The sequence below is a fragment of the Seriola aureovittata genome, chromosome 10 (genome assembly GCF_021018895.1).
Source record: "Seriola aureovittata isolate HTS-2021-v1 ecotype China chromosome 10, ASM2101889v1, whole genome shotgun sequence".
In the NCBI taxonomy this organism is placed as follows: Eukaryota; Metazoa; Chordata; class Actinopteri; order Carangiformes; family Carangidae; genus Seriola; species Seriola aureovittata.
This window is the reverse complement of record NC_079373.1, coordinates 2,792,501-2,819,019: the sequence shown is the minus strand read 5'-3', so window position 1 is coordinate 2,819,019 and position 26,519 is coordinate 2,792,501. Positions and strand designations below refer to the sequence as shown.

The window sequence follows — 26,519 nt, the reverse complement described above, 5'->3', positions numbered from 1 at the left end:
GTTTGGGTTACAAAGCATCAAAGTGAAGGAACAGTGTTAGCAGCTGCAGCTAACTTTAGCTGCTTATTTGCATCAGCTGCGTTTTTCTCAGAGAAAGAGCTGTGTAGATGCTCGCTAATAATGAGTTTGAGCTGAAGTTTAGCCTACTGTGTTTTCAGCAGTAGAGATTATGTGAGGGTTGGAAATGGTCACCTCTAATGGATGTGTAGTGGTTTATCACATCAAGCAGAACATTTTAGTTTCTGGAGCTTTTTGTTGGAAAACATTCCTTGTGATACTATATCAGGTACTCAGGTTTTAGCACCCACGTAGTTGGACACAGTCACTTCATTTAGGCGATGTACTCTCATTCACATATTTCCTTAAGGTTACTGGACCTTAAGGTTACTGTAATCAAAAGGTGCTGAACTGCCACCTGCTTATGTTTGAAACAACTGGACACAACACTGATAGCAAACGTTTTATTGCAGATGTGCAAGGGCCAGGTAATAACATTATACTGTCTACTCTCTCTGCACGTACTTCTCACCGATGCCCTTTAACGCGCTACGATCAGATTTGATAGTCAAAGTGATTACTGGGATGCTTCAGAAAAACCACAGAGTTGACACGTCATTAGGGAAAGATCACACATAAATACACAATAAAAACTCTTAAATGTCATCACCGCCTACCACCTGTGCATTTAGGCTTTCTGTGTAAACATTTATTTTATTAACTTACTCTGTTGACAAGAGGATATACAAGCTATGATGTTTTAATGTTGACAGGAAACATAGTGAATAACTGAAAAAAAGCTCAAAATGATGATGAAATCAGTAACACAGTTCAAAGCAACAACCACAGGAAGCTTTCGCTAACTTCCCTTTCATATTTTGAGATGAGAAACACGAGCATAACCTGATTTTAAAGTGACTGGGTGTTAGCATGACTTCGGAGGCCTGTATTGTTCAACATCCACCCTTCTGAAGCATCCATGACAAATATAAAAAATCTCTCCCAAGGTGTGGCAAGGTGTGCTTCTCTCTCTCATAACTCATCCTGCCTGAGTCCAGTCTTGATCTGGTGGATTTCATCATCAAGACTAGTAGGACTGGCAGCCTGAAGCCAGCTGAGGCTGTATTATTCATTCCACAATAAAAAAAAAAAGATAGAAAGAACAAAAGTCTTGCTGCTGGGGGACTAATGTGTTAAGTTTAATTTAAAGGTGGTATTATGCAATACATTATGGAATCACTGAATTCAAGGGTTCTTCCTCTGGGGAGCATGAATGTCTTCAACAAAACTCAAAGGAATCAGGCTATTATGTAATCCAGTATGTCATGCATGTGTAAATATTGGCTTCAAGTCATATGGGATCACCAAAATCAATAGGGTTCATTTTTCAAATCATTTTCATTGTAAATAAGATGAGAGCTACTTTGACAAAATAAAAGTGGTTGAAAAAAAAAACATAATGTATTTTTATAAAAACATCTTGAACTAATATCAGTGCCAGGAATCAAGAGTTGTCATGATTCAGTCAAACCTGAACACACAGACATGATACAGAGATGATAGACAGATTACATTTAGATTCAGTGTGACTTACATTTTCCATGAATGCAATTATGTCCAATCCTCATTGCAAATAAAGATATACAATCCTACTTAGAAATCAGTGAAAAAAGAACGAACTGGCCTGATAACTCCAGAACTGGCCTGATAATCATCATGTTTTCTTCAGTGGAAACCTCAACCAAGATGACGTGTGAGATCTCCCTGGGAATAGAGCGCTGCAGGGGTAATGTATTTGTAGGCCATGGCGGAAGTTAGCATTGGACAAAAAGGGAATGGGGTTTTTCCCAGAAAACAGTTTATGACGCTTATGTGTTTTGTTCAGCATGATAATCTTCACTAATGAACACACAAAAGCATAAAGAAATCACGACTGGGGTATTTACAGACGTATCTTATGTCGTAGAATAAAATGTGAAAATGTCTTGACCTTGTGTTAACCCCAGATCTCATTTCTGTCATCTAACCAAAAACCCATTCACAAAACCCATCAACATTGTGACAAGGGAACCAGAGGTACAAAAATGCTTTTTCTGAATTTTAGGGCTCATTCCTGCAGCATTCTGTAGAATGGACATTGACGGGATGATGGGATCCTGAGTATCTTCATGTAACCATGTCTCTGCAAAACATTAACACTACATTTACAGAAGTCCCTTTGATTCCTCACTAGAGCCGCTAGCTTGTCCATCTTATTGTCCAGTGATCTCCCATTACAGGAGGGTCTCTCTTTCTGGACCCAGCTCTCTTCCCTTGTGGCTTTGTTCCTCCTCTGCATCCTCTGTGTGTCCTCCTGACTTGATGTTCTTCTGGTTGCCTCGCCAGCCACCTTCAGCACAATCAGCTGGTCCCTGATATAAACAATGTGACCCTGGGTTGCCCATACAGAAATGTAATATATGACATGTATGGCCCTATATCAGTGAGTGATGTTGCCATGCATGTCACCTATAATGAGATATCATTACATGTATACATCCTCTGGCTATATGAAGATAACGTTTATGAAATACCCCCAGTAAATTACAATTATCTATGATTATTTTTCTATATGGTATAATATTACAAGCATATATGTTAACAATTACAATTTAAGTTTTATTCAGACAACATACATATAAAAAAAATTTAAATTCTATATGCATATATATGTTTATTAAAAATCTATTTCTTATTAATTTTAAACATGTCTATCTTCCCATTCTGTTAAAAATGGTCTCAGACTTTTGGACTTTTACTGTTTATAATATCAACACATATGCTATTGACAGGCTTTGGGATGGATATATAGTTACATAACACATGTCTACAATGTTTACATACATAAGCATACATATTTGTTTGGGCTAGATATATATCAATATATGAAATTGTTCCAATTTCTAATAGGCTTAATACATTTTACACATATTTTTATTTTATATATACATATGTTTCATATATGGAAGTTTTAAAATATGTACATATATTACATTTGTGTGAGGGGGCTGCCCAGTGGTACCCACAGCCCACAGTGAAGAAACAGAGCAGAAATCCTTCTCTCCAGCTTTGTGAGGGCTTATCTTAAACAAGTTAGCAGTAAAAATGTAAACAAGTACGACAAAAGAAAGAAAGTAGGAAAATAAAACAAACAGGAGCAACTGTAACTGGCTGCATGCACAGTCACCGCACATGCACAAATAAAATAAATGAAATAGATATAAAAATGAAACTCTGAGTCATTTAAAAAGCCTGCAGACCTTGTGGTCTGGTGGGGAAGGGTTGGGAGGTCCTATGACATGACTTCCATAATTCCTAGCTACGGCCCTGGTAGACACAGTTTAGGGAATCATGGTGGAACAGGTTAGTTCAGGAGATTACATGACTCAGGTGTTGTAGTGGTAACCTACATAAATAAAAATAGGACAAACCAATCAGTGGTAATTATAAGGAAGAATGACTTTTGATAGAATCAGAACATAGTTTTCTTAATCAATAATTCCCTAACCCTAACCCTTCCTCTCAGAAATGCATGCGTTAATCTAATCTAATTTGATGATTATAATTTATGATACCACAAATTATAGCTCATGCAGATTAATATCATTTCTTAAGGTTAGTAAATACTGACTGTAAACGATACGTTTCCTCGTAATAAACTCACCCAAAGGTTGTTGCATCAACGTCTTCTCTGCTCTCCTTCCGTGGTAAAAATTCCAACCAGCTTTATCATTTCCAGTGAAAGCAGAAGATTCTCACAAGTGCCTGCGCCGTCCTCCATGTTTCTACGCACAAGAGGGGAGTGGGGAATGGGGGATGGAGGAGGGAGAGAGGAGGTGAGCGTGCGCCCTCGGCAGACAGTCAAGCGCAAAAGACACACGGCTCATCCGCTCGCCTCCCCATTGACGTCAGTCCGGTATCACATGAACGAGCAGGGACCAATCGGCACGGCGCTGCCGGAGAGTGCTGGCTCTTGTACACCAAGATAGGGGAAAAGACTGAATAAAAGGAAACCGTGCCAGTGAGCTCGTAATGACCACAAAACCCCACGGAGGAGCCTAGGGCCGCCGCCATTGGATATTTGGGCCGTTTTCTCCTCATTCCCCTGCCTTCCTCGCTGTGGATTATTTCTTGTTTGGCATCGGGGCGGACGGAATGGATAAGGCCATGGCCCTAACATATTGAATAGCTCGTTGGTGGTGGAGGGGAGGCGAGACGCGCACCGTGGAGACAATTCATGGGGCATTGTGCGGGTAGGAAAATGGTGGATTATTTGCACTGTATCATAAAAACCTTACCCGGCCTGGATTCCCTGCCATAAGACACTGTTTGGTGGCATTTGTGCGCCTGTCTCGGCCTTGTCTACGGTAACTGAGGTCGTGTTATAGCGGTTGGTCGGTAGGTAGGTTCCCCCCTACAGCTCGATCCGAACGACCTTATACATTTCTATTCTTTATATAGCCTACATGTAGGATTCTTGCATCGCTGCGACGCGTTCACCCCCTCCCCTCTCTGATACTAACATTTGGAAACAATAAACTGTTGGATTACTGAACTATGGATTTCAACAGCGGCAGCGGCGGCGGCGGAGGAAACGAACTGCACAACAACCAGTTTTATCAGTGCGAGGAGAACAAGCCTCTGCTGGGAGAGATGTCGGAGGGCAATAATAACACCAAGCTGGGCGCAGGGCCGTGCAAGAGGTCCCTGCACCACTGCAGCAGCAGCGGGATGCGATACAAGCTGCTCCACGAGGGGGACATCCAGGTGTGCGTGGTGAAGCACCCCCGCACCTTCCTCAGCAAGATCCTCACCTCCAAGTTCCTGCGGAGGTGGGAGCCGCACCACCTCACGCTCACAGACAGCAGCCTGACCTCGGCCACCGTGAGTTGCTTTCTAGCCTCCTGTGTGTGTGTGTGTGTGTGTGTGTGTGAGAGAGAGAGAGAGAGAGAGAGATAGAGAGGGGGAGAGAGAGAGACTGTATAATGCTGCGTTTCACATTCCACAGGCAGCTTTGGTGTTTGTCTTTTCTTGTCTGGACGCAGCAGACGCGCACTGAGATTACGCACAGTCTGTTGTTGACGCAGTTTACAAGGCAGCGTGTCTACGCTCTCATGGCCCATTCTGCTGATTATATCGGCAACGTTGTTGCTGTGGCCTGCAACCTTCCACCCCCCACCCCCCCTTCCCATCACTTCCTTATCCAACACATCTTCTCCTACCTGTGACCTATTGCCTTCTCCTCTCACCGGGGTGTAGAGGACGCGCAAGGTCCCTTAAAGAGGAGGTCCCTGGAGTGTGTGTGTATATGTATATATGTATATATGTGTGTGTGTGTGTGTGTGTGTCTTATGGGTCATTATTTGGCTGCAGGAGGATTTGAGATTTGATCTAAATTATGAAAAACAAAGATCTCCTCTGATTAGTCCTTGGGAATAAAACCCATCAGTAGGGGGTCTGAGGGGCCAGTGACTGGAACCCTGCTGCAGCAGCCTACAACAACCCGTTGCTTATGTTGCTTCCTGTCTGACAAACAGAGGGCGTGCAGAATGGAAAGGAAGGATGCTCTGATCATGTACCATCTTCAGTAATACTGGTATTATCATTTTTCTAATAATTTCATAGTCCAGTTTAGCTGTGGTGGTGGCCGAGGTCCTGTTGATCAGCTCCACAGCCAGCAGGCCTGTATGTCACCATAAACATTATGCATGGACATTTTAACCAATAGTAGAGGAGGAGCGACGATAACCAATCCGAACAGTGGCAAAATTGAAAAATATTTATTTTCAAGAGCTCAGGGTTTATTTTTTCCCCCACATTATATCATCATCATTTTCTACACTATAACTTTATATGTGCACCAGCCTGGACATGGACACTGTGTTATTATTAACCACAATAGGATACATGTCTGTGGTGATCGACTGTAACTGTTAGTATTTCAGCAGAATAATGCAGAAGTAATAAAAGCCTTTATTTCTCCTTCTGTTATCATCAACACTTCTGACATTTTCCACAAAGCCAGGCCCATTGTTTTATCAACACACCTTGTTAGAGGTTTTTTGGATGTCTGCCTATCACACCCACACTACAAGAGTGTGCTGAAATGCTTACTGCAGCATGCAACGTCTTGGAGGTTGTTTTTATTGCAGATATGAGGATATAGTGAAGGGTAAACTCACCTGAACTCGGTTTACCTGCTTGTTTACATCAGGTTTATGCGTTTTCCGTCGATTATAAACCTCAGTAAAGTCAACTGAATTCATTAATTGTACACATCACTACATGCTTGTGTACAGCTTGTTGTTGTAGGTGTAACATGAGGATATAATTCAGGGCGATGTACTGAAAGGATATTTATTATGAATCAATGACTGTATGAAACATGCTTGGGAAGATAACAATAATGAAGCATTATGTCATGGTTACTTCCTGATGGCAACCAGTTTATTTTTTCCTTCCTGATTCTGATACCCGAACTCTTGTATCGGCCGATAGCGAGTACCGATCCCGCACCACTGAGCCGTAATGGTTCATTGGCTCTGGCGCTTCAGGTAAACTCGTCACCGGCCCATAATAAAACTGCCTGATGGCTGCGTCCTTCCCTGTAGTTCCTGTTTGTTGACACACATTACAGGCTCAGTTTTACTGCTGGCTTTTTGCTGTCACCGCCCCCTTCGGATCAATTGCATGTTGTCTGAGCGGTTCATTAAAGCACACACCACGCAGTACAACCTGCTGATTAGCTTAATTACTAATGGGATACTGTTTTAGGCCAATAAAGTAAGCTGCATGCAAACATGTTAGCACGAACAGTGTTGAGTGATTGCTTCAGTTGAGTACTTTGAAACTTTTTTTCTAAAAGCAAGAACGAACAATAAGAGCCTTTGTATCATTGTGATACAAGCAGCTTTACATTTCACATTGATACACAAGGTTTATTCATTTCTGTTGCCTCATTATCAACAACCTTAACCACAGCTTCTTTAACTTTCAGTGGAGATCATCTCTATCACGTCTCCTGGTTCTCTGGAGGAGTGTAAAGTTTGGACTGGCTGTGTCATGTGGATTAGGACCAATTAAAACAGTTTGATGTCAGAGCAAGTCGCAACCATGGAGTTGAAGCATTGTATTTTCAGGCAAACTAAATGATCATAACCTGGTTTGGACTGGTTAATAGAAATGATTGGCATAAGTTAGTACAATAGGAATGGCTCAATGTTATCATTAGTATTAACAAGCTCAATTTTAGTGGCTACACTCTTTGAAATGTTAAGATTGATTAGGTCATAACAGGTTGACAAGACTGTCCTGTTCCACATGTTCCTCCGAATCTGAAGAAGAAACAACAAGAAACAAGAACAAGAAATGTAAAAAAAAAAAGAAAAAAAAGTCCAACAATGGCATTGTCAGTGTTTCCTAAAATGCTTTGCTTGCTGGTCACTCTCCTGTGAGGTTGCTCTGTAGACCATCTCCTTTTGAGCAGATGTGCTGGTTCAGCTCACTTTAGTTCTCTGTTGGACACACAGTCATTGGGACTTTCCTAAAGAATATGGCAGCATGAAACCTGTGTGTAATCAGCATCTGTATCAATCCCATCGTTTGTCATCGGACATATGTTTCTCATCAACTTGTTTTACATGTGTTACACGAGTTTAAATGAAAGTAGGAGCCATGCTAACACTTGAGCAAACACTGTTTAGACAGGTAGTGCAGTATGTGTAGTATTGTGGGTTTTTGTAAAAAGTTAATGTCCAGTAAAATAACAATTAGCTGTTTCGGAGCTTTTTTTTTTTTGTTGCTCTGATCACATTTCCTAGATGTGGTTTTAATGGTGTTGCTGAGAGATCCACAAAGTATCAGTGATTCTTTATTGATTGTGGTTTCAGTAAGAAACAGGCTCAGCTGTCAAACTTCGTCAACAGCGCCATCTCTGTCGGAGTTAGGAAAAACTTATTTCTACATCTCTACAGACAGAATTCATGGAAGGTGTCGCTGCTGTGGTCTTTTTGTACTGACACCTCTCAGGGATCTCTGAATGCCCTTGGTTGAAATTTAATTTACACGCTAACTACCTCATCTGTTTACTACAGACTTGAAATGACTACCAGACACCGAGTATATCACAATAACTAATGTCAAATCTTATATGGACTGGTTGTGAGTGGAATCACTTTAGTGTTGCATCAGTAGAAAGAGTAACACACGGACAGTTTGATAGTTTGATGCAGTTCAACACTTCAGCTCTGCTATAAGTGTTCACTTTAATCAGCTTTATAATGGAATACATCTTAATTGCATTTAGTGGTGGTGGACTGAATTGTATTGACAGCATTTTTGTTCACCCCTTTTATCAGAGACCTATATGTATGTGTGTGTGTATATACATATATATATATATATACACACACACAGAACACCCCGACTTACATGAGCTATATTTTGTCATAACCATAATCCTTCCCTATCCACACTGTTATTGCCATGCTATCTGAGAAAGCAAGAATTCTACAAATGTTGGCATGAGACTTTAAAAAAAAAAAAACTTTTTATCCTGTGTCTACATTTTTGTCCGGCAGTTCAGATGTTCTTGAGTATGGAAGTTCTTCTTTTGTGTTGCATTTTGGCCTTTATTTGACAGTTAATGGAGAGAGACAGGAAGGACGGGACAGAAGGGACGACATGCAGCAAAGGGCCTGAGCTGAATTTGAACCTGGGCCACTGTGGTAAAGATTCAGCCTTGATAAATGGAAGGTGTGTAACCAAGTAAGCTACTGGTGTGTTCATTCATGACCCTGAAATTATGAGCTTTTTCCAGTGAATCTAGTGGTTCAAAGTTCCAGAAGAAGCTAGTACGTTCACCTTGAATTAAAGCTCCATATTTTCCTCTTCTTCTGTGTTTTATTTGTGTGTGTTGATCCATAAGAAGATATATTTGTGGTTTTAAAAGCCAAAAACCATCATGTAGTTTTACATCTCCTCTCTCAGGCTTCTCTCTAGTAACAACAGGTCGTTGAGCCAATCAGAGGAGAGGAAGCTCTGAACCTGTCCTCTGATTGGCTGAATGTTTCTAGTGATCAAATAAAAATATAGCAGATTTCAGGTAAACACTCAGAGAAACCAAATCCTGCAAGGTTGGACGGTGGGTCCAGGTGGGCGGGGCTTGGGACATGGCTGAGAGCAGTTGACTGCTTTCTTGTGACATCACAAAGTTCCAGAAGTCCTGACGGCTGGTTTTAAGGCTCAGTTTCTGAATACAGGCTGTGAGCATTTCTCTGTGGACTGAGCCTTTGATACTTTCACAGTGTTAATATAGAACAAACACATGGACATCTACCCTTATACAATTCAACATTTGTTGCTATATAATCCTTCTAAAGCTGAATCTTTCCAAGGGTCTCTCACGCTTATTGTAGGTGCTTCATTATTGTCGCCTCAGAGAGCCTAATGTAACAACCACTGACTCCCTGGGACCAGCTGACATCTCATAAATTATCCTGTAAAAACCCTCGGAGACCAAGGGAAATGTTGTTCTGAAAGGTAACAATGTACCTCAATGCTATTAAGCCATCAAGTGAACGCCTTCAGGGCTGCACATTTTGTTAACATACTAGAAAATATGAAAATGGTGTAATTCATCACAAGCTATCCTTTAGTGAACCCAAGCCTGCTCTGAATTTAAGGCAGGAAACTGAATCTGTGGTAGAAATCATGATACTAGTGCTAATTCTTTTGTTTTCCCTTGTGTGCTTGTGTGTGTGTGTGTGTGTGTGTGTGAATGGTGACACCCGGTATACAGGGATCATGTGTCTACAAGTTGGCTTTGTCAACGATATCACACATTCTTCGCTCTGTAAAGGCTGAAATATGAGGAAGAGGGTTTTATTCAGGGTGAAGCATGAATGTGCATTTCCTGAGTGGAGTTGTTGTGCTCGGTGTCGAGCGGCGCGGTTATGTGGGCAGAGGAACAATGCTGACCCATTTGCTCTGCTCTCTCTCAGTGAGACTAACTTCCAACAAGGAGGCAAAGAGCGTTGACTCTGCGTCTCCAACATCCCCACGCACAGCGAATAACTGAGATGACTGTGAGAAAAGAGCTTTGTGAAACTGAGCGCTGCTGCCAAGAGGGTTTCATTTGTTTGAGTGACAAAAGTCACATGAATCCTATTTTAAGTTAAAGCAGTGTTCATTAAACAGCTACAATCCTGTGAGTGATTTTGTCTCATATTGAAAGCTGTACAGAAAATGACATTTTTACTAATTTAGCAAGGAATTATTATATGGATGCTTCATTCTCCATAAATATGTGTGTATGTGTGTGTGTGTGTGTGTGAGAGAGAGAGAAAGAGAAAGAGAGAGAGAGAGAGAGAGTGAGTCTCACTGGGAAGGAGGAGAATGTTGTGACTCACTTTTCTTTCCTTTGACAGACCTGCCTGCCACAACTGTAGTCAGAAACCTAACCTACATCACATTTGCGTAAGAAGGGCGCTAGTGCAAGCAAGCACTTCCTGTGTTTCGCCTCACTCACAAAAGGCGTGAGATGAAAGGAATCTGGTTGTGCCGTGAGCACGAGGGGCTCATTATAGGTAGCAAGGCGAGAGAGACTGGAGCCTTTTAGAGAAATCAGTCGGGGGGGGGGCAGAGCAGAGTGTCTCTTGGTCACGTCTGGGGTCTCAAGAGTCTAATGATCACACAGGAAGCCGGGGTAGGTCCTGTTTCTGAGACACATTACCACAGCGAGGCCAGCCTTAGAAACATGAATCTGACTGACTGACTGACTGACTGACTGACGAAGTTACACCATTGGTCAGCTAGCCGAGTGTTCGAGACTGACTGTTGGAGTTTCCCCATTGGTGGTTGTTCTTTCAAAATGAATAGGCGGGGGGGGGGGGGGGGGGGGCAGTGTTGTTGACCTTGGCATCATTGTCGCTAGATTTACTGACCTTTTTTAAAGGGCCAGCTGTGGATCAGTAGGTAGAACAGGTCGTCCACTAATCAGAAGGTCAGTGGTTTGATCCCCAGCTGCTGTAGTCCATGTGTCAAAGTGTCCTTGAACCCCCGAATTGTCCCCGATGTATCATCTGTGTGTGTATGGTAGTAAAAGCTCTATAAGTGTAGGGAAAAGCACTGTATGAATGTGTGTGTGAATGGCTGAATGTGACTAGCAGTGTAAAGCGCTTTGAGTGCTCGTTAAGACAAGAAGAGTACTATATGAATGCAGTCCATTTACCATTTACATTTTTAAAAAGCACCTAGCGTCCAATATAGCGACTTTATGAACAAACCTTAGTTACTTTCTGTAGAAGAGAGTCGCCAGTACTGCCCTGCCAATGGCTTGGAAGTGACCACTGGTTAACATGTATATTAGTGGGCAACGTTTCAGTTCCTACTTAAAAACTTTTCCGTTGTCTGACAACAGAAACAGAAAAACATGTAAATGAGAACAGCTTTATAGTGAATTCAGCTTTATTGAAATACTGTATATGTTAGCACAGAGAGGAGAGAAATAAACAAACACTGCAAATGCAATACAAATACAACACAATGACATAATTAATATAATTACCGTATTAAGTCATCTAGCCACATTTTGAGACTTCTGTTGAAAGAAGCTGTTTTCAACCTCACTTTTGCACATTGACCACAGCCGTTGAGGTTTATGTGATCCTCAGCGTCAGTTTTGCTTTCACTGAAGATCTTTTTGGTGTTTTAATTATCAAAGAATAATCAAATACTTTCAAAAGGTTAATCACATCTAACATTTTATTTGGCTGTAAAATGATCAGCAGCGTTTGGTTACCTGATATGTATATTGATTATTTACCTTGCAAGTCTTATTTTGCTTCCCTCAAGTAGTGTAAGTAAATTCTTTTGGCTTCAGAGGTCATAAATATGACATTTCGTTCATTGAGATGTGAATGTGTGTGTGTGTGTGTGTGTATGTGTGTGTGTTTGAGCTCACCGTGGATTATAGGAAGGCATGCCCGCAGAGTTGCACATGTCCACTTATCAGTTTATGCCAAAAGAATAAAGAAACACACATTTCTTTTATTAGGCATGTATAGACCCTTTGAGACTGTACAACACCTGTGAGCCTGTAAGTGTCACTGAGTCAAGATTCTCAAAATATAACGTGGATGAGGTGAAAGTTTCAACTCTACAGTGTACGGGAGTGACAACTATGGAGGCAGATTTGTCTCAATATTATTGTGAACAGATCGACAATCTGTGCGTAAACGTGTACTCAGTAAATATCTGTAAATACCTTCCGCAAATACAAGAAATACATTTGTAAACTCAAATGTAAATCCAGCAACCTGCTTTCATTCCCGGTCTGCATCGTGAATGTTTACTGTTGCCATGGCAATAGATGCCAGTTTAGCAGTTAACATTAGCGTAGCCCACATATTAACAATGAACAATAAAATTGCAATATGTCATTCAACAAAACAAATATCAACACCAACAGCCATACTATCAAAGACCCCTTGTTCCCGATTTAGGGAAAAGATTTGTAAATGAATTGAACGTATTAACAGATATGTTTTTATTCGTGGAATTTGTTTGTGTATTTGCAGATCCATTTTATAATTGCAAGATATTTTTGTGAGTTTACGACTGTATTTTTTGTATTTATGGAAGTTGTTTTATATTTACAGATTACACATTTACACACGGATTGTCGATCTGTTCACACAAATAATATTGAGACAAATCTACTTCCGTAGAAAACCAGTGTTTCTTTTATATTCCAAAGGCATAAAGTTTTCTTCACTGCATAAAGGAACCATAAGAGTGGAAATAAAACCTGATCATCATGGTCTCGACTTCAACATCACATCCTGCAAGTTAGAGGTTGTGCTCTGTACACATGTTAAACACCAGCAGTATGTCAATTAAAGTGAGACTGTGTGATGTTTGCTGAGCAGTGACGTTTACAGGGAAATGATAAAAGCTAAAACATAATGTAACAGCAGCACAGGTAGAGAGTAAAGCAGGCACATTTGCTGAATAATGTCAGTTGCGCTATGTCTGCTAACATTAGCTAACATAAGCTACTGGTCACACCAGACGTAGTGAGGCTGTAGCATCAAAACCCCGTGAGTGTACTGAAGTGAGTAAGGGTGCAGTTTACTTTATGAATGTAACTTGTCATTTGTAAGAGCAAGAATGTGTTCTTTTCTCAGAGGTTTCACTCTCTCTGAAGTCTCAGTGATAATAACAGCCTGCCACGTTTGAATGTGTGTGGTGTTACAGCTCTGCTATCACAACTCCCTGCTTCTATAAAAAAAAAAGTATAGAAAGTATATACAAGTCAGCTTCCTGGTGTGGTTGCATAGTGCGTCATACGACCTTGTTCTCTTTTAAGTAGGCCTCAGCCCAAACTATGGCCCTAGTCCTAATCTCAGCCATCTCTGAACCAGGCCTGAACACGGCAGTTTGATTGGTTATGAGCTCTGCAAAGACAGGAAACTATTCAAGGCACAAAAGTACCTGATATGTCAAATAAAAAACAACAAATATATTTTCAAGCACAGTTGCAAACTTTACTGTATCAACACACTTAACTGCAAGAATATACTGTAGGTTGGATTGTGCTGTTGAATTAAACTGGAGTTAACCCTGTGGACGGAGGTGGTGGAAGAGGAGAAAGCTCCTGAGGACACCGAGGAAAGTGCGTGTCGTCGTTGAAGCAGAACCAGAATTTGCGAATGTGAAGTATACACAGTGTACATCCAGGTCAGCTGATCACGCAGCACGTCACTCTGCTCGTCAAAGCAGAAGCAACAAAGGATAGCTGGGCTGCCAGAGCTTGTTGGTGGTATTGTTTTAATGCAAAATGAAAAGGGAAAAGAAACAACGTGCAATGACTACAACCTGCGAGCTCACACACACACACACACACACACATGTACACACGCACATATACACACACACTGCTTCTGGGCAGGCCTCCAGGACTGGCTGCAGTGCATGTTCATCTTCAAATACTGGATCCTCCCAGTTTTGTCTGAACAATGCAGCTATTAGGCAAAGATTTGAGTTCCAGTGGGGAATGGTAGCTGCCATATTGATTTATGATATTTAGAACAGATTGGAATTGGACTTATTCCCGTTGTTATGGGCATCTGTGAGTGATGGACAGTGTAATGCAGACTGTTGGCCTGACGCTATCAGTGTTTTTAATCATGTCTATCAGGGGTTGTTTTTAAACCGTGCTGAAAAAAGTAACATTGAGTGAGGGCGGGGGGAAGTCGCACAAACACACACACGTCTTTCCTAGTTATTTCGCAGCTCAGTTATAATTTACATCTCCAATAATCTTCTTTGCATTTTAAGTTGCATTGATGTCACACTGTGGCACCTTGGCTACTAGTTTGCATGATTGAGTGATTTATCCACAGCTGCTTTGCCTTATGGTAGAAAGATAACACACACTGCCATGAATTAAATGTTCATGTGATATTGGCACTTCTTCTATAATAGCGTGCTATATTATATATGGTGTGTTATTTCATTAATCAACATTTTGTATCTTGTCTGTTTAATTCATGCCAGTGAAAAATTGAGAAGTTGTCACTGTATGGGAACTATTTCTTAGGCTTGAAAAGGAAGTCATTGCACTCAGCCAAGAAATAGTCCGGCACATAACTTCCTGTAAAACTTGAGCCTTCAGTGTTGATCTCCCTCCAAGTTCACTGAAAACCACACAACCAAGCTACTGTTATGATTTCTCTGTAGCACATCTGGCCATAATTAAAGATTTTTGTAACACATACAGACTATGTAATATATACAGTATTATTATTCACACACAACTGTTGTATTACAAAAAAAAAAAAAAATACAACTCAGGACACACCTCACAGCCCCAAAGGCCAAACCTGTAACACAATCATCTCATCAAACAGGCAATGGCAATAAAAACAAATCAAATATAATAAACTCACCAGTGTCTCAGTACCATCATTATATTCATTGTGGTGTGCAGAAGTTTGCTCAAAAAGCTTTCTTACTTTCTTTTTCTCCACCACTGTGTGAACCAGTCTGGAAGTACAGCACTGTCTTGTTGGGGCTGCATGTGTGTGGGAGTCACCTCTAACATATTTCATCAAGCAGCTGTGTTCGCTTTGGAGCTCTGGAAGAGAACGCAGCCAGGCCAGTGAGGTGTGACGTTAAAAAAAATATTTTACGTTCTCTCTGACGCGCTTTCTCTCTTTGCTGCTCCACGGTTCAGCATCAAGTTCAGGGTGTGAGCATAGCATGAATGAAGAGAGCCACGGGAGATCTTCTCCCTGACTTTCTCCTGGACTCCAGGCAGTCTGGAGGCACGTCGTAGCTCCTCCATCACAACAGTGACCAACAGAAGCTGAAAGATCAGGGCTGTAATATCTTCTGCAAAAACAAAGCAGAGCACAGTTGTGCAAAGTTACTGACTATAACTGCCTCATTCTAAATTTTAGCAGATGTGCCTTGTTGTTAGACGGGTGGCAAAACAAATGTTTGTCATATTCAGACAAAAATGAAAGAAGCTCCAGTTAATGGCTTCAGTTATTTGACTCCTTTCCCTCATCATGGGCCCCTGAAGGGGAGGTCTTGTTTTTCCAGGAAGACGACACAGTTGATATCCTCACTGTTGGTTGTGCATTTCACTGGCCCTTCTTCTCCGTAGAAGGTCAACAACTGCTGTCCCCACATGTTTTTAATTTTACTGTTGCCCTCAAATGTCCAGTGGTGTTATAGCTACGTGTTAAAGCAATAAAATGTAGCTTTTTCCTCTGTCCAGTGAGCGGCACACATTGCTCTGTCACCCTACATCATCCTGACCTTCTCCTCAGGAGGTCTACAGGAAGATGGTGTGGTAAATAAATCCTAAACAACATCCACAGATTGCCCAACTTCAACCATATCCACCGGCAAAGAAAAGTGGCGATCAAACACAGCTAACTACAACACACTGTAATAACACGGTCACTCCACCCAAATGGTAGATAGACTACACGTCTCTTCTGAAGCCGTCGTGATGAAAGAAGACTTCAAGGAACTGTTGACAAAGACTTTGCAAAGCTGACGGAGAAGGTTTCTAAATGAAATAGTGATTAAAGTTTGACAAAAAAAATCTCACATATTATTCATTTTATTCTGAAAAGTATATAGTCTCTTGGCTTTAGCTTAATATTTAATAGACAAACATGAGAGTGGTTTAACTCTTCTTCTTATTCACTTGCGGCAAGAAATTTCAAACTATTCCTTTTGAGTTTTTAATTTATATTTAAAAGCTATTATGAAGTAGCTCTGCCCTGGAGCTTAATCTGTCCTTGATGTAATAGCTCACAAGTGAACACGGAAGAAGAAAGAATAAAGAGTTAAAATAAGAAACTAAATTCAAAATGGAGCAAAACAAAGTGCAGTTTTAATATACTGCATTGTTGTTTTTCATCCTGTAGCTTTGGATTCCTCGCATGAGAACCAACATCAGATAAAGTTGAGTCATTTAAAAAGTCATTTAAAGCCCAGAAAAACAATTTTCCATTACAAGCTATTTTATTTCTTACTGTTGTTTTGGACCACAAGCACTGGAAACTAAGTATTTGACATTCAGATATGGGTCAGAGGTCAATGTGTTTTTGGCTTGTTTGTGATTCTACAGATCATCTTATTAATCCAGAGAGCTGTTTGTCAGAGGCAGAAAATGATGTGTGAAGACGATTTTAAAAAAGAAAACGAAACAGAGAAATCAGGGCGGAGGAACAATTGAGTTAGAAACGAGAGGGTGAGGATATGAAAGACGGTCAGGGATTGGTTAAATGAGCCTATGGCGTCGTGGGAACCTGAACTAGATTATGTGAACTCTCAGTTTATGATATGTGACACATAAAAACTGCACACATTAAGTCAACACTGGTCTCTTCTCATTGGCTGCCTTTTAAAACAAGTCTGTCATTACCTTTGGTGGAGGCTTCAAACTCGTCATTGGCACTGACTTCAGAAGGCCCTGTTTACATCTTGGACCAATCAGAGAGCCATGAGGCTTTTTAGATGATGATCCGTCACCCGACTTGTTGCCAGTTGCTAAGTTTGTTTCAGTCTGGAAATTTGAAAGTAGGTTTGACCAACCAGGTTTTGGTGTCTGATGGAAACTGATTGAAAGTGCAAGTGATGAGCAGCCGCCCATTTAAATGTCAGACTGGCCAAATGAGACGTTCTTAAAGGTTCTCAAAGGTGTTTATCTGTTCGATTTTTGTTATTTTAAAGAAGGAACACAGATGTAGGACTCCTTGGATTCCCCAGTGAAACTGAGGTTAAACTGTTTAAATGCAAACGTACCATTATCAGTCTGCATGAATGAAATGACATGCACAAGCAGACCAATGCAAAACAGTTTTGGAGTTACCCCTCTGTTTCTCTGCACTTTAACTTCTGACAAGTTAGTTTTCCCATCTGGTAGTTGTAGTTGTTTTTTAACCAGCCTTAGCTTTCCGTGAAACACTTCCTGTGCGTTCCTACATTAGAAATGAATTGGGTGCCGACTCAACAAGAGTGTCCTAACTGCTGTTGATACAGACCCTGATGTTTTTCACTCGGAGAACTCTTACACTGTAAACGGCCGACCAACTACCAACCAACCAACCAACCAACCAACCAACCAACCAACCTACTAACATACCAACCTACCAACCAACCAACCAACCAACCTACTAACATACCAACCAGCCTACCAACCAACCTACTAACATACCAACCTACCAACTTACCAACCAAACAACCAACCTACTAACATACCAACCAACCAACCAACCAACCTACTAACATACCAACCAGCCTACCAACCAACCTACTAACATACCAACCAACCAACCAACCAACCAACCAACCAACCAACCAACCTACTAACATACCAACCTACCAGCCTACCAACCAACCAACCAACCAACCAACTAACTAACATACCAACCTACCAACCAACCAACCAACCAACCAACCAATCAACCATTATGTGTCTTTTTATCTTTTAAATAAGATTCAAAACAGAATCAAATCATCAAATTGAATTGGATATCAAATCACTTTGATTTCTTTTTATTTACACAATGATTGATTATGTTTGGATTTAAAAGACATTATCGATACCAGTGTTCTACCAGGCTTAGACACTACATTACCATAAAACCTGAAGGGGGAGGGGGACAAAAAGTCTCATTGTCCAACCTATTCTGGTGCCAGTGCTGTTGTTTCACATCTAGCGAGCGTTGCAGGTGCAGATTCATTGTGTGCCTGTGGAATATTAAAGCACTTCGGGATTATAGATGTAGTTTTGTGTATTGAGAACTAAAGCTGAGACGGTTTACTCACTGAGTCCTGCTCTATGGAGACATTTTTATTTCAATATCTGAACAACAACTGACATGTTCTCTCCACTGCTTCACTACCTGATGCGACCGTGTGTTCGTGCACGTCTGCCGTGCTGTGTCACAATACTGAGGGTTGACCTGCTACTACAGGGAATAACCCTGGCTCACAGCAGTACCATTTACAGGCCTGTTTTCCACTGTAACCTTCCCTGATAATCAGAACTGCACATGTGAGGTTCATCTGCATCTGATTTATGCTTTTGTTTGGGTTGATGTTACATTTGGACTGACGTGCGGAGCTACTTACAGTTTTCCAGCTGTTGCACTCCCCTTCTCTGTCGTGCTGGTGGACCGAGCTGCCGGGAGCTGATCTTATTCCCTCTACAGCCGTTAGTATTGTCTCGTTGGTTTTGTTCTCACTGGTCTAATTTTTCTGTTTGCGATTGTTGTTCTAGAAGTTGCTGTTTGGTTGTTTTAGTTGTGGTTGTTTCTGTCTTTTTGAGTTGTTTTTTTATAGTGATTGTTGTTGCCACAGGTGTTGTATCTTCAGTACATGTTGATGTCAGTCTGTGCAGTTCTTCACTCATTTGCCCACATTCAAAGAATTCTGTTTTTTTTTTTTTGTTTGTTTTTTAAAATTTTTTGGGGGCTTTTTATTGGACAGGACAGTAGAGAGACAGGAAACGGGGAGGCAGAGAGGGGGAATGACATGCAGTAAAGGCCGTCCGATGCGAGACTCGAACCGGGGCCGACTGCAGCGAGGACTGTAGCCTCTGCACATGGGGCGCCTGCTTAGACCACTACGCCACATGACGCCCAAAATTCAGTTTTTTTAATCAATCAATCAATCTTTAATAGTTTTTACTTATCAAGACGTATTGATCACACTCCAGCATGGGTGTAGATTTGGTTGTGGACAGTAGGAACATGTACCTACCAATATATAACCCATCTCAAATGATCTTTCCATTTGAACTCTCCTTTGTGTTAGTAGTAACGAGGAGTTGCCAGGTTTGTGTGTTTTCTGCCAAACGTTGATTATTTTGATAAAGAGTGAATGACTGAGATATGAAGGATGATCTGGAAACCAGCAGCGGCTGGTGACTTAAAAAACTGAAAGGACAGGAGGGAAACCAACCATGACGTCATGTGATGCTGCACTCATTATCTCTACTTTCTTATGTTCAACAAAAAATGAAGCAGTAAAACAACAGCTTACAAGATTTCTGAAAAACTATTACTGGTATATCTGGATGGGAATGAACCTTGTGTTGAGTGTATGTTTAACGTGTCACTAGAAGCCTGTCGGTCCAACGATGGGCGATGCAGCACCCAGTGTGTTACAGTGGGAGTTTTATACATTTAAAAAAGGAAAATAAAAACCATGAATGGAACCATGGAATTATTAAAAACAAGATAGGGGTTCCACTCACTTCACATATTGGGAGATTATCTTCAGAGCTGCTGTGAGGCCTGTTGCTGCCTCCAGTCTATCAAGAGCAGCAGAGAAGGGAAGACAGGCTGTCTGGATCTTACACGGCTCAGCAGCACGTCAGGCCGTTTTACTCCACCGTAGTACCTCAGCAAACACACATTCAATTCAAGTAAACTTTCTGCAGAGCGAGTGTGTATGTGTGTGAACACGTGTGCATATGAATGCGGAAAGAGAGAGAAAAAGAACACGTGAGCATATTATTTTGGCTGTCGGACAAAAAAAGATAAAACTAAACCGACGCCCTTGGATAATAAAGAAGAAGATATACTTTAATCATTATTATTTAAAACCTGTTGCTGGACTCGTTGTATTTACGGCATTGGACTACGGAGTGTTGATAGTATTGTATTCTGTTTACTTGTGTCTGTGTGCTGCACTGAGCAGGAGTGGAGTGAATAATTATTTGAATCATCAATGGTCTGTCAATCATTTTAATCAAATAAATGTATTGATCAAATACTCAGCCTTAGTCTTCAAAACTCATGACAAATGCCCATCACAAGAAAAAGTGATGTCTGCGTTTCTTTTTTCCCTTCTTTTTTCTTCTTTTTTCGTCCGTAGGCCTGAGGCCCTCAGGGGCCCCGAGGGCACCATATGATTCATACGTATCGCAGCTTTTTTGGTCCCATAAAAGTTTAGTATCAACAGAAATGTTACAGGTTTTAAGGGAACCGTGTGGAGTTTTTGTTGTTGTTTATTTGTGTGTGTGTGTGTGTGTGTGTGTTGTGTTGTGTTGGGTACGTTTCCTTCCTTTATAAAACATTTGTTGTAAATATTTTTTACATCTATGTTTTCTAGCTTGTGACTCTCTCTCTCTCTTTGCTAGCTTTGTTGGCGCGTTGCTACATTGCGTCGCGCATTAGCGGCACCAACTGTTGATCATTGGAGCAACATAAAAACATCACCTGAGTGGGATCACGTAACGTCCTTGTGCATGTGCACGAAATATGAATAAAACAGGGACCTACTCTTAAAAACATGGCTCCACAGCGCTGGGTACCCTCTCAGGTGGAGCCAGCCTTTTTACCTGTCCTCTAGAGGAGCACTATGTCAAAGTGTACATGGTGAATTCTGTAAAATCATCATCATCGTCATCATCATCATCATCAGCATCATCATCAGTCGAGTCTGTTCTATAGTTAGACAGACAAGCAGCAGCTGCCAGAAGCAGCTCAGACTGACACTGACTGTCCTTTCACCTGTTTGACTGGTTGATGTAATATTCCTAAAAGACATTTTTTTATCTCTCAAAATTTTACATTTTATGACTTTTATTATTATATTTTATATTTACTTTACTTATATTACGTTTTTTTCATAATATTACAACTTTTTTCTTGAAATGTTATGATTTCATTCTCAATATTACGGCTTTATTCTCGAAATTTCAGAATAGTTGTTTTTTTTGTCGTAGTAATAAGACAGACGATCAAAGAATCGCAAATTCTCACATCTCACAACCAACTAGTCCTCTTGTGGAACTGAGTTAGTTTGGCACAGTGCTTTTCTCATCAGGGTTAAATTGGACTTTCCCACATGCATTATCTTGTTCCTCCAGTCATGCAGCGATGACAGAGATGGCTGTAATTTGAAGCAGCTGTTATTCATTTCTTAATTTGTGAGTGAGTCAAGAGTTCGACACTTACATTTTTGGGCTTGAAGTTTGAGTTTACAGAAAGTAGCTGTGTCAAACCACAGATCTGCACACGGCTAACTCAACCGAAGTGCTCTCGTCCTCCAAGTTTACCAGCAGCGCTTTGGTTGTTCCTAAGCGATTGGAGAAGTAGAGCGGCTTATCATTCAGGGAAGTGACTCTTTATGCAACGTCACACACGAGTTCCACATTGTGACTAAGTCCCTAAACGGAGCAGATGAGATGTTTATGTTATTGTGTGATCAATCTGTGAGGGTCAGCGAACCAGCAGGGCGATCACCTCGCCGCCCTTTAAATCTGGGTCACTGCACAATGTGTTTTTGTTTGGGAGCTTCTGTCATGTGATTATTGGTAAATATGAAACCGGGGGAACACAGGATGTGAGATGATAATGTTTGCTCGATGACGGGAACTGGAAGAATTGTGTGCTCAAATGCCCTCTTATCCACTCACTATCTGTCCCCAGCAGGAGGGTTGTGGTCATCACTGGTTGTGTGATGCGAGCAAACACGGCGGCTGCTAAACGCCGTGAGGATCCAGCGTCCACAGTGTCTCGGCCCTGGTCTGGTTGCATCTGTTTTATTACATATACAGGTGCTTATGCATATGTTTTACAACATGACTCGTAGTTTTTTTATTCTAATAATAAACAGAAAATATGGAACAATATAAACATGAGAAGGAGAGGAAGAGAGAAAAGGAAGGAGCAAGTAAATGAATGAAAGAAAGTTGAAACAAATTGCGAGGGGAAAGGTGAGATAGGGGAAGTAAAAGATGAGGAAACAAAGAAGGAAGGAAGGGTCGAGGGAGAAGGACGGCAGAGATGCTGTGGAAAGTCATATGGAAGGAAGGGACCAGAGGTGGGTGGGAGGATGGAGGAAGGGGAAAGAAAGGAGTGTGGGAGTAAAAAAAGATGAGTAAAGGAAGGAAACAGGGGTTGGGGGTGGGGGGTGAAAGAAGAGGATGATGGAAAAACATGAGCAAGAAAGTAAAAGAAGATGATCACACATGGCAGAAGAGAACACCTAAAGCATGGTGTAAAGTGAGGAAGGGAGGGAGAGGGAGGAGAGAAAGAACAGATGAAACAGAGGAGTAAAAGGAAATGAGCCGATAATAATGGTAAGAAGGAGTTAAGAGAGGAGGAAAGGATGGAGCAGAAAGGAAAAAGGAAAGGACAGAGAGATGGAGAGAGGAGAAAAGGCACACCTGGTGCAGCACGTACCACAAAGGCTCAGTCCCAACAGCAGCGGCCGTGTCATCCCATCTCTGTCTCTCCTTGACTTTCCCGTCTATCAGAATAAAGCCAAAAATGCCCAAAAATATAACATATATAAAAAAAGAATGGTGGGAAAAACATGAGTAACAGAGGAAGACAGGCTGCCAGCACAGTCTCCAGACTTAAACCTCCATGGAGCTAGTTTGGGAGGAACTGGACAAAGCAGCCTGCAAGTGCAACTGTGTTGGGACCAACTATTTGAACAATGTTTCATTTCCATTGTAGCGATAACATCACAAGAGGGTTCAGCTGCTGGATGAGTCAAAAATTTAAGTTAAATTTAGTTCAACAATTAAATTCAAAAAGATTTCACAATTCTTTGTTTTTAAATCTCAAATGGTTCAGTTGTTCTATGGTTTCATTTCAGCCGGAAACAGCTGGGAAAATTGAGGTTTTCTCAAACTTTTGACTGGGAGTGTCAATGTAGTAGTTAAATTGGTTTAAAACATCCAAAAGTACTGATCTGCTCCTGGACATGGACACAGTCAGGGACAGAAACTGCAGTAACAACCTTGTATCCAAATTCTTTACATATTTTATATTTCCACATCAGCTGAAGGATGAAAACCTGAAACAAATCTCCAGTCTTTAACAACGTTTAACAGCCTCGTGTGTCCGGATGTGGAAACTGACGACTCACTGTTGCCTGCAGTGATGTGATATGATCAGTAATGGTGTATTGAACAGTTTTGTAAATACAGTGCACAGGTCCTGCTTACTCTCTATTTTCATTTCTTTCTTCTTTCTCCTTCTATCATTTCTTTCTGTCTGCTTCTCCCTGGAAACAAAAAAAAAAACATAACATACATCTTCATCCTCTTGTTTCTATGGTAACACAGCAGTGAGGAGAAGAGACGAGAGGAGCTGTAGCCTCCTCCAACCCTCCTCCACGATGAAAAGCAGAACAGAAAGAGACAGAACAAGAGAAAAAAGACAGAAACAGAGGACTGGGAGCAGGAAAACGGAGTGGAGGAGTAAGAAAGAAGAGAAGGAAGGAAAGGCGGAAAAGATGAGGGAGAGATGGAGAGTAAGGTAGAGGGAGGCAGGCAATCACTGTACGCTCTTGTGCAGATGGAGTATCTATGGTAACCTCGGCTGGTTATCAGAAAATTGAAGTTCCTTCTGTTTGTCTCCATCCTGCTTTGTCTCTGTCCGTTCAAAAACACAGCACCTTTTATCTGCCTGCTCCACGCACAACTTCATATTTTGCCCTTTATTTCGCGGTTTGTCTCGTTAGTGTGGTGTGTGCTTTCAACTCAAGCAAAAAACAGTATTTGGCAGCGAACGCGCAGACAGAACGACAGACAGACAAACAGACAGACAGACACAGACAGACAGACAGACAGACAGACAGACAGACACAGGGGCTGACGTTTGCTCTTCCAAGGAAATGAGACATCTCGCCCAGAACCAATATTTGCCATGGATGTTGTCCGTAATGAAAATCCTGTATGCGTGCAGTTTCACAACAGGGATTTTGTGTGTTTGTGTGTGTGTGTGTGTGTGTGTGTGTGTGGTGTGTGGTGTGTGTGTGTGTGTGTGTGTGTGTGTGTATGCGTTTGTGTGTATGCGTGCACACGTGTGTGTGTGTGTGTGTGTGTGGAGGGGGGGTAAGACAGAAGAGCCAGCTTGCTCTATCAGCCACGGAGGGAGGTGTAAATAAAGGAACAGCGTGTTTGTTCTTCAGCAGGGAGAGGAGGGAGGAGGGAGGGAGGGAGGGAGGGAGGGGGAGGAGGAGCGGCAGTGCCTGTTTGCTCTATAGCGAGTGACATGGATGCAAATAAAGAGAACCACCTGTCTGCTCGACTCCTCTGCAGAGGGAAGCCAGGGCAAGAGCAGGCGTTCACTGCTGCTGCTGCCACTGCTTCCATGTAACTACTTAGATGTGTTTGTGTTGAGAGGAGCTGTGTGTGTGTGTGTGTGTGTGTGTGTGTGTGTGTGTGTGTGTGTGAGGCCAGAGACAGGCTGTTTATCTGTCTGGAAGCAGCAGCAGCAGAAGAAGACGAAGAGGCAGGGAGGCAGTGGAGTGATACCAGAGCAGCCTGTGGGGACCTGTTTTCCTCAGACACTGACTGTAGTGTGACAGTCCTAGTTTATATTATAATGATAGTAATTATTTAGATGTGGTGGATACTATATATTTACATCGCTGTAAACAAGTTGCCATGTGAGGTTTTTTTCATCCTAACCATCATCCTAGACATTATTCAGATCATTACCATCAGTGATTATTTTCTTATTTTCTATTTCTATACGTTTGCCCTGTTAACATTTTGAATCTCAGTATTGAAAATATTGGGCTTGGTTAAACCGAATGCCTTTTTTTGGCCTCAGACTCACACAGCCTCTTGTCAACAGTCATAATAGAAACACACACTGCTGGAATAAGCAGATATCAGGAGAAATCATAAATCTGATTTGAAATCATACGAAGAAGAGGGCACGCCTTTAAAATCTTGACTTTTCCTTTAATCCCATGATCGTTGTTTGCACATCCATGGTTACAGCAAACACCAGGAGTCTTCAAGCATTCAGCCTGAGTGTTTTCTAACGGCTGACAAAGTCCACAGTCCTCCACAGTAAGAACACGTTCTGAATCTGATGCGGGGCTTTAACAGTCTGTGGTAAATAAATCAATCAAAGTCTTTTTTAGTAACAAATTCCTTCTTTGTAGTTCCACACATGATGCTTTGCTCCAGAGATGGCAACACAGTGCCGGGACAAGAGATCTCTTCAACAGAGTCTTTGTGGTCCTGACACAGTGATTGTGCAGATGGGGATGAGGGCACACATTCCTTCTGTCTTCTGGAGGCATTTGTAGTTGTGTAGTGGTGTGAAGAATGAAATCCTACTTAACCCTCACCTGTGCACACCTGGCCAGTTGCTGTGTAAAGTGGGTGTGATCGTCACAACCTACAACTTTATTTATTTTTTTTGTGCAGAGATGAAACTAATTAGATACAGTGTGTTAATTATGCCGCTTTAGAGGTACTGGTAGGTTTATCTTTGACGGGACCACGACAGCACGGCCAGCCCTGTAAATTCAAGTGTCTGACTGACTGACTGACTGACTGACTGAGTCATGAAGTTACACCATTGGTCAGCAGGCTGAATGTTGGAGTTTCCCTATTGGCTGTTCCTCTTTCAAAATGAATCAGCATTAAGAAGCAGTGTTGCTAATTAAATACATTCGTTGCTACATTAACCGACTTTTCCGACCTTTAGCGACTTTTTTTTTTTTTTTTTTTTAAGAAAGCACCAAATTTGGCAACGAATCCAGCAACTTTTTAGACAAACCCGAGCGACTCTCTGTAGAAGAGAGGCACACGCCCCCCTGTGTCTGTTTTTTCTTATTTCAATTTTTTTTTTTTGGCCATTTTTGGCTTTATTGTGATAGGGACAGTGAGAGAGTGAGACAGGAAAGTTAGGGAAGAGAGCGAGGTGATGTTTTTTTTGGGCCATGTTCGGGTTTATTGTCTCTGTGTCTCTGTCTCTTCCCTCTGAGCGACCATGTTACAGTAAATTCAGCTGAAATCACAGCTCAGTCTTTGTCTTGAACCGATTTGTTTGGTGATGTTGTCGGACGACGTCACAGTTATAAAAGCAGGATTTTAGTAGCAAAAGAGCAGCTTCGTAAGTCAACATGGACTGTGTTTCATTTACTTGTCCCGTTGTCTGACAACAGAAACAGAAAAACATGTCAAT

General features: G+C 41.5%; 1 protein-coding gene and 1 long non-coding RNA gene across 4 annotated transcripts in view; one reads left to right on the top strand and one right to left on the bottom strand.

Moving 5' to 3' along the window:
* Positions 1–1,183: 1,183 nt before the first annotated feature.
* Positions 1,184–3,873, bottom strand: LOC130175771 (uncharacterized). The gene is made up of 2 exons (XR_008828778.1): positions 3,701–3,873; positions 1,184–3,442 (listed from the first exon to the last, which is right to left on the bottom strand). It is a non-coding gene; the product is annotated as an uncharacterized LOC130175771 (long non-coding RNA).
* A 136-nt stretch (positions 3,874–4,009) lies between these two features.
* The window catches only part of cmip (c-Maf inducing protein), a 54,049-nt gene continuing 31,539 nt past the window's right edge, over positions 4,010–26,519 (top strand). For 2 of the 3 annotated variants that reach the window (XM_056386311.1, XM_056386310.1), the window contains exon 1: positions 4,011–4,920. In XM_056386311.1, the coding sequence (XP_056242286.1) occupies positions 4,594–4,920 (327 nt within the window). In that variant the 5' untranslated portion in view covers positions 4,011–4,593. Of the gene's footprint in view, positions 4,921–26,519 lie in introns of all 3 variants that reach the window. The other variant, XM_056386312.1, reaches the window with a different exon arrangement.